At 29.8% G+C, this 14,499-nt stretch overlaps 2 protein-coding genes across 5 annotated transcripts in view; one reads left to right on the forward strand and one right to left on the reverse strand.

Annotated features, from left to right (window-relative positions):
• Nt5b (5' nucleotidase B) overlaps positions 1 to 6,390 on the reverse strand; it is a 162,157-nt gene extending 155,767 nt beyond the window's left edge. The window contains exon 1 of the mRNA XM_075366064.1: positions 5,956 to 6,390. Coding sequence (XP_075222179.1) covers positions 5,956 to 6,080 — 125 coding nt within the window. The 5' untranslated portion in view covers positions 6,081 to 6,390. The remainder of the gene's footprint in view (positions 1 to 5,955) is intronic.
• The window catches only part of mms4 (Methyl methanesulfonate sensitivity 4), a 74,981-nt gene that overhangs the window by 40,374 nt on the left and 20,108 nt on the right, over positions 1 to 14,499 (forward strand). Inside the window, exons 1-2 of one of the 4 annotated variants that reach the window (XM_075366068.1) lie at positions 6,472 to 6,586; positions 12,603 to 12,740. In XM_075366068.1, the coding sequence (XP_075222183.1) occupies positions 12,654 to 12,740 (87 nt within the window). In that variant the 5' untranslated portion in view covers positions 6,472 to 6,586; positions 12,603 to 12,653. Of the gene's footprint in view, positions 1 to 6,471; positions 6,591 to 6,683; positions 7,147 to 12,602; positions 12,741 to 14,499 lie in introns of those variants that run through there. The other 3 variants (XM_075366067.1, XM_075366065.1, XM_075366066.1) reach the window with 3 other exon arrangements.

Raw genomic sequence — 14,499 nt, forward strand, 5'->3', positions numbered from 1 at the left:
TCCGCTAGTTATCGGTACATTCCGGTGCTAAGCTAATTGGGAAGCACACTCAGATAATAACACACACAAATGCCCTTTAGTAGGGTAGGTTATAAAGAGGAACAGAGTTTTATTTTATTCGGGATAAACGAAAAAACTACCTGATCTACCGCTACTAAATTTTTACCCAAATTTCTTGGCATAACTGAGAAGGTTTTTGGCTATATTTCATCTCGAAAATAAAATAAAAAAAAATATATATATATAGTAGTAGAGTTTGTTGGTTGAAGCAAAAACTTTAATGAATTTAATTAATGAACTATGAACAGGGTTTGAACCGAATGATTCGAAACAATCGAATGAATAATACTGTATTACACAATAATAAATATAAATTAACATTAAATAAAGTAATCTCTCTATACTATTACATAAAGAGGAAGAGGGTTAGTTTTATTCGGGATAAACGAAAAGCTATCCGATCTATCGCTACTAAATTTTTACCCATATTTCTTAACATAACTAAGAAGGTTTTTGGATATATTTCTTCTTGAAAAATGTCTAAAATATATATATATATATATATATATATATATATACATATACATAATGTAGTAATGGAGATTTACCGGTTGAAGTACAAACTTTAATGAATTGTAAACTGTGAGTGTCTATCACTGTGTGCGCTCGGTTTGAAGCGATTGATTACGAACATCTAATCATCAATTTCTAGAATTTTGTGAGTTTCATTTCAAGTTTCAATGGTTAAAATTTATTTTTTTTTGAAACCCTGTTAGTTATTTCATTTTTCGGTAACAAATGAAGAAATCGATTTGATTTTTGGTAAGTGTAATCTTTCATGTCAATAAACCAATTTCTAGATTTTATAAATTTGACCTTGAAAGGGGATGAATAATGGTAAAAAGATTTTTGAACAATGATTGTAAATTTTCAATTTCGACTATAGTAAACGAGATATTCAGCAGATTTGGGCTTGCAAATACTCTTTAGATAAGTTTTTAAAAATCATTTTCAGGTTTTTTGTAATTCCGTTTTTTTAAGGGATGCGAGGGTACATGACGCTGTAGCTCAAACACAATAGCCACTGCCACAGTTACTGCATGTGAGACTGGCTGCACCTGTCTCTGGTTATTTGACTAATAAACATAAAATAAAGAGATTGACTGCTACGGGAAACACAGGTAACCATAAAGCACGGGAAAAACTGAGACGCGGAGCTAGTCTAATATAAATTGAATCTCTTACAATGTAATGGTTTAAAAACATCAGAGACATTTAAGGCAGTAATATCTTAAAAATGGAAAAATAAAAAGCAAGAATAAAATTTTATGGATGGAGAAAAATGTTGTTTAAATGTTTACCGTAGATTATCTGTGTTAAATAATGATGAGTGAAGTTTTCATCTGGTTAAATTAGTTACACAGGTAACATTTACTGGCTAGCATCTAAGCAGCCAATGCTTCAAACAAAATAAAAGCAACATAAATAACACACACATCCTTTACCCCAATATTTTTGGTAGACTAATAAAACAAAAAAAATGAAATTATATTGCTAAATTTCAAGTTTTAACTTAAATCAAATTGTAATAAAAGGATGTTTTACGTTAAAACTATATGCAACTACAGAGAAGTTTAGATTCCTGGACGGCAAATAGTAATTGTTACAACAGAAAAAAAAAAAATTGTTGAGTATTGTCACTTGCCAAATGTATATGACGTGAGGCTGTGTGCTGTAGTGACAATGTTGCCCCACTCAACCACACGTGTTTGTGTTAACTAGAAACATTAATCAGTCTACTAAGCGTCCCACAAGATCAGAAGGTTGTGGTAAGCTTATTTTGTAGTAAGATTTTACCATTACTACAATGAGTTGTTCCATTAGAAATTCCCTAATGCTCCTATTTCAAAGAAATCAACAAAGTGCAATGTTGTGCAACATTTTTGTGAATTGATAAAATGTGTTAAAAAAATTCTTTACAAACAAAGACTCCTGTGTGATCTCTGGATAAGTGATTAAGAAAAAATGTTAAAGCAACCTTTTAGATCAACTAAATAGCTGAAGGTGTGGCTGCACCACTTTGAACAGTTCAAGAATTACAACTCTGGGTTTTTGAAAGGTGTGTCGCCTTAATGAGGGGTTTAAGAAACTCACTAGCAAAAATAAGATTAAATATTAATTTTTTTTAAAGCTTGGTTTTATATATTTGAGCAAGTTAATGATCATAACAATCAGATTCAGGATGTTGCTAGCTGTCATGCACGCATGAGATTCCAGCTCACCCTCTGAAACTTGTGTTTAAGGTGACTGGGAATTATTCTATTGCTGAAATATTAGTTACTTTAATTTGAAAGTAAAACAATAATACCTATCACTCAATCACTTTTATACAGTATTCATGTTAAATTATAGACAAAAAATTTATTAATCATAAACCACAAGTATTTTAAACTATGATTCAATGTATACTGAGCACTGATATTCAAATGCCTATGAAAAATGAACAAAATTATCTCCTGTAAAAAACTTTGCAACTTCTGAAACAAACTGAACCCAACATGATTGAATTCACTTCATCTACTCATATAATAACTCCTTTTTTAAATTATGCATTAAATTACATGTGGATCTATAAAAACCATAATAATTTTTTTCACCCTTGTAATAAAATAAATGAATCTGTTAAAAATAAAACGAATAAATAATAAGCAATAAAATGCATCCTCTGAAATTGCTAAGGGCAAAAGATGTATCCTATTTATATATAAAATCTGTAGATAGAAATAAATATGTGAATTTGAGTGAATAACATTAAAACCAATATCTCTTAAAAAAAAAAATTATACTACAATGACTTGAGTCTATCAATGAACAATTAGTGCAGGAAGCTGGGTGGGGCAATTTCTTCCAGCACCAATGTTTTATAATTTCCCCTCATTATCCCAGTTATAAACTTGAAGTAATGTACTCAGGAGAGGGTAGGTTTACATCACAGGGAATTAATAAGTCACATCTATAAATAAAATACTAATGTACAATACGGGTTATCAGTATAAAAAATCTGATGTGGACACCACATGACTTCCTTGTACGCCTATTGAATTACATATACACATTTTTTAAATGAAAAGTATATAATGTTTTGCTTCATTAATAACTTCTGCTATTTTTTCATATTTATTTTTTTTTATTGTTATTATTGAAATACTATTTATCATAAAAATTCTTTTACAACCAGAAGTTAATAATTATTAATAAAGCAATATATTTAAGTTAAAAAAAAAAGGAGATGAAGCCTGATTCAAACCGATTTGCTTTCCCTCTGATGAAGATCCAAATATTTCATTAATTAAAATTTTATTTGGCTACAACTCTGGAACCAATGAAAATAAGTACCACTTATGATATATCGTTGAAAAGCTCTTAATGACAGCTTATTTCTGCAGTTAAGGAAAAGTCCAAAATTCAATTTTTTGGGATTTTGGGCTTTTTTTGGACCAGTCAATTGCAATCAAAAGGGGAGCTGCATAAATAGATGTTACAAAAGTCCTAAATCCAATATTTCAACATTCTATGGCTAATTGTTTTTGACTTATGCGAAATACATATGCACATATATACTAGTATGTACGTACAAAACTAGTCAAGATGGATATTTTTGTTGAAATCTGAAAACAGAAATTTTTCGTGATCGCAATACTTCCTTTACTTTGTACAAGGGAGTAAAAAAGGTAAGATTTTTGTAAAATGATGAATATGAGAACTAGTAACAACATGTGGCCTAAGTTGCCAAAGCATTTCTTATAACCATACACGAATAATATATGTGGAAACAAATCATATTTAATTACATAATATTTATACAGAATACCAAACAACAAAAATTAGGTTCTCCTTATAGAATCAGGATTGCTAGTAATCAAAAAGAGAGTAGCCCGTTTACCAAAAAACTAATGTTATACTGTTAGCAGTAATGCGCTATTTAATTCTGAAACTAAATAATGTCTACATTATAGAAGAAAGAATAGTTTGAGGGGTGAGAGGGAAACAAATAGATATGTATTTTGAAGTAATTTTTTTATTTCAAGATTGCAGTGCTTCAAAACAGGTTGTACATCTGTCTAATACTGTTTTGTAATTGATCTACAGTTGACCTATCCACAGCAAGTTTTTGTTCATAGACATTCAAAATAACCATGACATTATTGAACAAATATAATAATAACCAATTAATTGTTGCCTACCAATATTGTTCATCTATTCAGTTGAGAATGGTACCTAAAAAATTGCTAGAGCCTAAAGAATTTTGACCCAGAAATGTCGTATATATACAAGGCAAAGGGTAGAAAAAAATGTTCATACAAAAAAGTAGTTTATACATTAGAAGTGTCCAAAAAATGAGGTTTCACTGTATGAATTACAGAACTTCTACGGGTCATTTTAAAATGTTCACTCATTCTTAATTTCTGGACAGATATTATTATTAATATTTGAAATGGTCATATTTTCTTGTATGTTTATGTATGAATGTTGATGGTTTAATGTAATCTGCTCTGCTTACGTCCATTTGTATGATTATGTGTGCTTTTATATGTAATATTCTGAATTACTGTTCTACTGTGTGTGTGTGTATATATATATATATATAAAACTGATTAGTCAAGCAACCGATTAATTCAGGATGTAGAATATGACACAACATATGCAGTATGTTTTAATAAACAATTCTATAAATGTATGTTGTTAAGGAATCAGTACATCACATAAATAAAGTTAAACTTAGAAGCAGGTCAAGATTGAAGAAGAAAAGTATCACAGTATCAGAGGGGATGTAACCACCCACTACAATTCATGAATGCAACAAAAACTAGGTCACTGTACAATTTTATACCTGATAATTCAGAATACGTCTGATACTTTTTTTATTTAACTACTTATTTTACATCAATGATTCAAGATGTGTTGCTTAACTTGGAATGAAAATTAAATTAATTACAATGATTTTTAAAATTCAAGTGGATTTAGGTTTATACTAAAAATTAACAAGGATCAGAAAGGTTATTTTTTATCACTAGGAGTATAAAAGAGTAATAATCATTGTAGGATTCAGAGAAATATACATTTAATTGTTACCCATGAATATATATATATATATATTTTTAATAAATTAATTAACTCCTCAATAAGTATATTAGAGGGAATAAATACTCATATTTAACAATTCAATTAACAGTTTCACAAGATGTCTCACCTTACACACTGAAAAAAGCAGTTAAAAACATAAATTTGTTTAGTATAGCAATAAAAATCAGAGTAACAAATTACTAAAAACTTTACTTGTCAATAGGTTCTATTTTATGGATTAATATTCTGTTCCTTACAAAGATTCAGTGTGAGTAGTAATAATATTCAACAAATATAACTATTCTAATAATGGGTTGGATTACACTTCTCTTTAATAATTTTATGTCACTTTCACTTTAAGTCATTATGAGAAAAAAAAAATTTATATGTATAATTTTTATTAGGGTATTTTTAATATATTGCAAAAATATTCTTATATATATTATACAACATATATACCAACAATCTAATAATAATTGAAAAAATTAATCTGCTGAAATAATTTAATCAGAATTTTTATTTGTAAAAATTTGTAATTAAAAATTATAAAAAAAAATAACAGGTCAATAATATTTTAAACACTGGTTTTTTAATCATTCAGGGAGAATGAATGTAGCTGCAGTAAGGAATTCTACGCAAATTCACAATATTTGTTAAAAATAATAAAATATTACTATTTCTCAAATAAACTACGATTGATTAAATATTAATAATAAATGCCTAATAATATATTAAATAATCCTTAACAATATTTCTTTAAATTTTATTAATTATATCATATCATAAAGAAACATATTATTAGAAGCAAGAGGAATAATAATAGAAACAAACCTGTGGGCAGTTTTTCTGTACCACTTGCGGCCTGATGCCGGATTTTCGCTAGATGGAATAGTAAGGAATTCCTGAGAAGGATGATCATCTCTTGTTTCATCAGCATTTTGAATACAGTTTTCCATATTATAAATTAGAAGTTTCAGAACACAAACGCACCGTATCGATACACGAATTAAAGTTTTTACGTGCGTTTTTAAAACAGAATGTATTTATTCTAACTTTAAAAGTGAATTATTAATTAAACAACAAAACTGATAAACCGGTAAAACGCTTACATTAATTTCTTGTTAAGTAATCAGAGAGTGAAACATTAGTATTACACTTTTCTACGGCAAGTGCTAACATTCGTTCATAACGGATACACATTAACAGCAGTTTAAAAGTAAACAAGGATGAGTTAACATAACCCCATACAACACAGGAAAGGCAAGAACAGGTCCATCACCACACGTACATCATAAGGTAACAAAAGGTGATAAACATATGGTCATGCATGGTTGCCAAACCAACAACTTCCAAATCAAAGAATTAAAATAATACGTATAAATTTAATTGTAAAATGCAAGTACAGAATCAAATATTGGTGTAATTCTGTGTTTAATTGTAAGAAGCAAGTACAGAATAAAATGTTGGTGAGATTTTGAATTTAATTATCTTTACAAAGTAGAAGCTGTTTTATGATTCTATCATGAGCAGTCAATTGGATATCCAATCTGAAAATGTTTTCTTAATTTGTTCACTGTCGGCGTGAATTCGAATGTATATACTCGTAAAGTATCACATTAGTGCTGGTTTTTAAAAAAATTTAACGATTTAATAGAAAATAAACCGCCAATTTTACAGATTCAAGTTATTTATTTGAGGTTATGTTGTTTTCGAACTACTTCATCATTGTTATTAAAGATGACGCGTAAATGTGATGATTTGATTTTAGTTTCTAGTGACTCAGATTCTAGTTTTACTGAAGTAGGTAAAGGTGATGCGATCGTACATAATCTCTTAACTTTTAATAGAGATTTGATAAGCCCCCGGTATCCTTTTTCCTCGCGAGCGAGTTTATTACTAGCTTCTGACGAATTTTCTCCTAGACATTTTGATAGTTACGATTTAGGGTTAAACAATAAGAATTGTGCATTTAAACAACCAGAACCTCCTGATTTTGATAAAATCAACTCTCTTCGGAATAAGGTAACGTTTAATAACTTTTAATGTCACATCGTTCCTTATTATATTGTTTATCAGAAAGCACTCTAGAGAAGCATTCGGTAACAGTTGAAAAATGCAAAAAATATTGATCAATTGCAAGAAAGTGATGATTGTAAAATAAAATAAATGTTTTTGTTGAGTATGTGGATTTATGCTTTCAGAACATCTTTTCAAAACTAGTATACAATTACTTCATCAATGAAATTACAGGAGTCACAGTTAAAAGCTCCTGCGGTGAATTGGGTTTTAACTTCTTAAATTTCTGGTTGAATACTGTGTTTGTTGTGTGTTACATTTATGTGCTGTTTTTTTTCCAAATTTTATGTTGTTAAAGTACCATGTGTCTTCTTGGGTTTTTGTATGCTCTATTGCAAGTTATGATTAATAATGTACATGAGCCCTGTTAAATTTTTTTAGGAAGTTTTCAAAGATTGATTCTGTAGTGCTTGTATGCATTCTTTATAACAATGTTTGTCCAGGTGTAGTACTTAGTGGTCACTGCTATTGCAGCTTCATTTGCCCTCCTGGGTTGTTTCACACCAATTATAGAAAGGCTATTTTTTGAGCATGCTAGGGATATATTGTGTCATGTGTTTGAATCTGTTGATTTACAAATGGAAACTCTTGTTTCAGTTTTTAAAAATTATTCATAAATCAACATGAAATTTAGTATTTACCTGCTAATCCTTAAGGCCACTGAGAAAGATGCTTCGACTACTTTTTGAGTACTCCCTGTAAAAGGCAGACTTTTGTTTCTACATTCTATCTCTTAAAATTTTTGTACAAAATAATGTTTAGGTTTGTTTTCTAATATTGAACATTTAGTACTAGGTGTTGTTTCAATAATGAGTGTTCCATGCTTTAGTTTGAAAGAATTTCAAAGCAGATTACTTGTTGAAGTCATGGCTCATTGTTTACATCTCTGACAATAAATTCAATATTAATTATCCAGGAACATATTTTTCTTACAACGTTTCATGTTTTATTAGGAACAAATCTTGACTCATCACAAATTCTGATTCTAAGTAAAGCTCGATGGTATAGTTTTAACTGACAGTGTTTGTCATTGCTCTATTCAGCCACTTTTCCATGTTTATTTATATTTTATGTGAACTAAACTAAATTAATCAAGTAAAGTATGTAAATAAATATATTTGTCACAAAAAAGTCTTTTGAAATACCTATTCCAGCTCTAGCACTTCAGTCTTATCAAATAAAAAAGGTAATACAGTAACAATATTTTCAAATCAGATTATCATCACAAAGTGTAAAACACAAGAAGCAGTTGTATCCATCTATATCTAGGATGACCACGACTGACTTGCTTTACATCTATAGGAAAGTACAGGAATCCTTTTTTAGTGGATATTAAGAAACTTGTTCGTTTATATTTGACACAGTGCATGCGTGGGACAGACAAGTCACTAACTGTGTGATCTGGCATCTAAGAAGCTGTCAGAATTGCGCGTTTGTTCTTGCTAGCTGGATAACTGATATTGTTGCTATATATTAATAATTTTTTCAACGTAAGGGAAAAGTAAAGCATGATAAAACATTTTTGTATTATAATATATCAAAAAAGTGTGAACTGCTGAACAACAGTATTGTTAATAATAAATTAATATTAATAATAAATATCTACTGTACTAATAGTTTTGTATTATAATACAACATTTTTTTTGTATTATAACTGCTTTTTTCTGTAATGTTGTATTTGTGTATGTACCACCTTAAGAAGTTCTGCATACCACCATTGGTAATACATATACCACAGTTTGAGAACTACTAGTTTAGATTATATACCTGTCATGACTTTATTTGAAGAAAAACCAAGTTTTTTTTTAAGCAACTTTTTGTTAATATTATGCCAGCTATAGTCTATATAGTCATATGGATTAAGAAAATATTTTAGTATAGTTATGGAAGCGCCCCTTTTTTCATTAAATGATAAGAGAATAATTTATTTTATTAAGGTAAATAATAATCAGAAAAGAAGGCCCTGTGAATTGTAATTATTTTCTTTTTTTATTCAAAAAATAGTTTATTCTGTTATCATTCTGCTAAGCAGTTTTATATTTCTTGTAATATTTTTTCTAGTTTTATAGTACAAATTATTTTCATTATATCATATAATGAAGTTTATTAATGGTCTGTAATGCAGATAAATGGATGATTATTAGTTTTTAATTAATCCTAGAATAATAATGCTGGTTTTACACATGTAAATGGTAATGCGTAGTCTCTCAGATTACTCATGTAAATGAGATGTTGATGAACCAGCAATGTCATTGACCCGCCATATTTCATGGGGGTCAATAATCTTCCCCTCCAGAAAATATAAACAGAGTGAGACAGGACTTGGTCCAAAATGCTGTTCTGCTCTGCCAGCGCCTCATTGCTACTTTCTTTGACATTAGGAGAGTGCACAATGTGGCTTGGCAATGAGGTATTCTAAACAACCTTAAAGAATGGGGAGTCGTTGGCAATGTGGTTGCCTTTATTAGGAGAAAATATTTATGAAATGGAAAATATTTATAATATAAATAAAATAGAAATATTATATTATTTATGAAAAGGAAAATATGGAAATGGAAATGTTGTGTCGAGTGGTGTCACTTTGGTGAATGGAGTGCCTCAAGATAGTATATTAAGTGCTACTTTGTTTACTTTAGCCATCAATAGTTACTAAATGTCTGCTGTCACCTTTTTCTTGTTATCTATTTGTTGATGATTTTGCTATAAATATATATATATATATATATATATATATATCACTATCCATTCAACAACCACAGCTGAGAGTCTACTACAGAATACTATATCTCGCCTTGAAACTTGCTCTAAGGTCATTGGGTTCATGTTCTCACTTGAGAAAACAAAATGTGTAGTCTTTTCTCATCTGAGACCCTTTCACTCCACAAGTTCTTCTCATTGAAGAGCAAATTGCTATCTCTCCTGATGTTAAATTATTAGGTTTACTATTCAACCTTACTTACTATATTTACTATTACTTACTTATAGTCACCTTACTTGGGTCAAACACATAAAACAGTTGAAAGCGAGATATGATACAAGTCGTTAACAACACCAAATGGGGAGCCGACCAATCAAGTATGTTACATTTTTATTATTCTTCAGTTCGGTCCTTAAAGTGCTGGGTGCTGTACACCACGCTTTTCTTGGTCTTGACACAGGTGCATTTAGATCAAGCTCTGTCGCAAGCATATTTGTTGATTGTGGTGAGCCATCACTTTGGGATAGACGGGACCACCTACTAGCACCTTACTCTGTCCATCTTAAAGGAAAACCAAATCACCTGGTTCTTAAAGCAGTCCTCGCAAACCTTTATTTACAATGATATGAAAACTATCTATGCAATATAGCACCAATGGGTGTTCGTACCTGCCATTTAATGTATCTTTTAAATATTGATACACTTTATATTTTCCGAACCTATTCCTGTTCATATCCTTTGTGGAGACTTGACCCCATAAATTTTACTTTTGACCTCACCACATATAATAAAACATTAACAACGCTTATTGACTTGCAGCAAATATTTTACTATTTTCTATCCAAGACAAACCCAGATGCAGTAGTATACACAGATAGGTCGAAGCAGAATGATACCATGGGATGCGCATTTGTTGTTAATGACAGAACCTATATATTTGATCTACATAGTTATTACAAGTATCTTTACTATTGAACTATATGCTGTCAATAAGGCTTTGAATATCATTAACCCAGAATGTCGTCATATCCTTATTTGCAGCAACTCGTGTAGTGGTTTTTCAAGCTTTAGAAGATTTGTATTCTAGACATCTTATTGCCACTGAAATTTATAGTGCAGTTGCTGAGTTCAACCATTGTAACACACAATGAGTTTTTGCTGGATCCCCAGTCGTGTGGGAATTCCAGGTAGTGAATGTGCAGATTCCACTGCTAAAGACGCATGTAGTCAACCACTTCCTTTACCATGTTCCTTTACCACTTCTGCTATTACTTCTAATTTTATTAATTATGTAAAATATGCTCTTCGAGCATAGTGGCAAGGTGACTGAACTGCTGCAGTGGATAATAAACTGAGATATATCAGAGTATATCAGTTCTCCTGGGGCATGGGACTCTTCATTCAGAGATATTTGCCAGGAAGAGTGGTCCTCTGCTAGTTGCAGGTAGGACATACCAGAGCCCCTCATGGGTATCTGATGTCAGCAAAAAATGCACCATTATGCATATGATGTGACTGCTGCTTGACTGTGCACCACATTCTTGTGGAATACTTATGTTATGTATGTCATAAATTTAAATTGCCCAGAATGATTTTTTGAATTCTGGGCATGTCGAATTTTGATAAGGTGTTGTTTCTATGAAGTACTGCCATTCTTGCGTTCTGCTCCATTCTACGAAGTATTGGTGTTCTGCATAAAATGTTATTTGTGTATATATACATATATTTTTTATTGTATTTTATTTTTTAAGTTTTTTAATTTTTCTGTTATCCAAGAAGGAGCCCTTTACAACCCTCTCGGACTTTGTTAAATTCTATTTATCTATTTTAATTTTGTATATTTTGCGTTTTATTGTTATTACTCCAGTTGTGATATTAGTTTTAAGTAAGTTTTTAGTGATATTTTATCTGTATTAGTTGTAAGTTAGTTTTGTAATATTTTATTCTAGTTTTTGTTATAATATTTTGTTCTTGGTGGCAATGATAATGCGAAATCGTTTTCCACTCGCGGAAAAAAAAATGTCATTGGTGTTTCACTTCCTTGACAAGTTTGGAATCTTTTGCCTCCCTTGAATGTTTAGAATTGTAAGATCCAAGCTGATTTTCTTTGATAATGATCTTCTTATTGTGGACTTTATCTCGCTTTTGACTACTTGATGTACGTGTATCACAAAAGAATTGATTATAAGATATTGTTCAGCATTCCATAAAAAAATCAGCTTACTGCAGTCTTCCCTCTCAAGTTGAGAGAGTACTTATTTAAAATCAACACTTAAAATCATTAAGATTAATGATTAACACTTAGAACAATTAAAATCATTTATTTCAAACCTAGTATTTAGTCACTCGCCCATTGTTATTAAATATATTTAGACTTAAACAATATTGATTTTAATAAAATATTAAATAAAAATAACTCTTTATATACACTAGTGATAAAAAGCCAATGTATAGTCTGTCACACGATGATGGCCTCACTAGCACTAATGTTATGAAGTAAAAAGGTAGGTAGGAATGGTGACCAATATTTACCTTGAGGAAGGAAGGGAAGGTATCGACGATTGTGGTGCCATCCCCTGAACTGCTTTTTGAGACCAGTTTTTGCAGGAGATTAGTCTGAGAGCTTTACCATTATAGGTTTAAGTATGTTTGTTGTTATATTGACTAGCTAGCTGGTTTTTTCATTTTGTTTTATGTTCAAAAGAAATCAAATAAAGGAAAATGTGGTCGTTTTAAAAATAGAGAGAAAGAGAAAATGAATGAAGAAAAACAGAGAGAGAAGCTAAGGAAAAAGAAAGCTAGCGATGTAGTTACAAAAATGAAGCCAGGTATTTGTATGAATGTAAGTATGGAATGATGTACTTATGTATGTAGATGGGTACTTTGCTTATTTGTGACACTTATTGCTACACTATATTAAGTTTACCTTACTAACATTTTAATGTATATCTACTTGATTAAATGCTAACAGGAGAAACAAGATTTTTAAAATCATCACTTTTAAAAATATACTCTTTTTCACATTTTCTGGCGGGGTTCTAACTGAACAGTATATAGGTAAGTTAGATTTTTCTACAATCCAGGTGGGGTTTCTAAACCTGATCTCAAGTGTCTTTAGTAAGTGAAATAAAGGAATTTTCTTCTGTTTCAAATATTTTAGCTAATTGTTGCAAATTAAAAGCTAACCACTCTCCGATATGATAAAACAAGTATCTTTTCTTATCTTAGAAGTTTATTGACACCCATAAAAAAACTGTGAAGTTTAGAAGGATGCTATTAAAACTGGTGGAAATTTTAATCATCTCTTAGAGAAGAGTACAATTGCTTTACAGTTCTAACATTGAAAACATTTTACATGAAAAATTTCTATAATTCTATTCTTAAAACAGTAATTTATTGTAAACAAAATTTGGAATGTTGAAATTGAACTATTAAGAATATTAATAATTAAAGTTTTTCTTTTTTATAATTTTATATAATTCTTGCAGATTTTTCTCAGATAAATTACAATTCGCTAGAATAACATAGAAATGTGCAAACAAGCTTTAACATAAATAGTATAAAAATTTGTTTTCCATAAATTGCAAACTCAATTTTTTAATTTTATAGGAAACTCAGTGGATGTAAGAAACGCTAGAAAAAATATAAAAACTGTTATAACTTTTTTCAGCATATTGGTGTATACACTTTAATGTGAACTGTCAAAATAAAATGCTAAGTTTGTCATTATTATTAAATATTTATTTCTCTTTTTAATATTCCCTCTGAAGTATATCACCTCAGGAGGCTCCCTCAAAAATTCAGAATGAGTTTTTAATATAAAAAAAATGGACTGCCAGATTATTGTTTTTGTGCCCAGATATTTTACTAATATTCTAACTGATATTTAGAAAATTAACATATTAACTTTTCCATATGTTTATTTTTTGATCGTATGTACATACAGCTTATGTATACAGCTTAACATAATACTTTGGCTTATGAGAAAGTGTATTATTATGCTTCTGTTGCTGTTTTTTTAAGTCTTCTCATTAGTTTATTTAAAATACAATTAAACAATTTTCTTTAAAATTTTTAAATAATACTAATTAAAAATTTTTTAAATCTTTGACTTTATAAATTGGATGCTAAAAAACTTTTATAATCCACTGAAATTTCACATTGAAAAGCAATTATCATATGTAGCATATTGTTTTATTAGGAAAAGAATTAGTTTTTTGTACTGTAATCTTGATAAATTTTGAGTGGATTACTGTATAAAAAAAGAAGTTAAATGAAAACTGATTTATCCGTCATTTTATTCCAAAGTGTGGTTGAATGTGAATGGCATAATTTGTTAAAATAAGTTTCCATTACTTTTTAATGGACCGTATATATATGAAGTCTGTTCAAAAAATACATAGGCTAACATCATAAAACAAAATGTACTTTATTTAGAAGTTACTTGTCTGCCCCTCAAAGTACTCTCCTCCCCGACGCACACACTTATCCCAACGGTGTTTCCACTTTTGGAAACAGTACTGGAACGCTTCTTTTGTGATGTTCTTTAGTTCCTTCATCGCATTTGCCTCAATCTCAGGAATCGTTTAAAATCTTCTTCC

This window comes from Lycorma delicatula, chromosome 5 (assembly GCF_047948215.1).
Source record: "Lycorma delicatula isolate Av1 chromosome 5, ASM4794821v1, whole genome shotgun sequence".
Classification (NCBI taxonomy): Eukaryota; Metazoa; Arthropoda; class Insecta; order Hemiptera; family Fulgoridae; genus Lycorma; species Lycorma delicatula.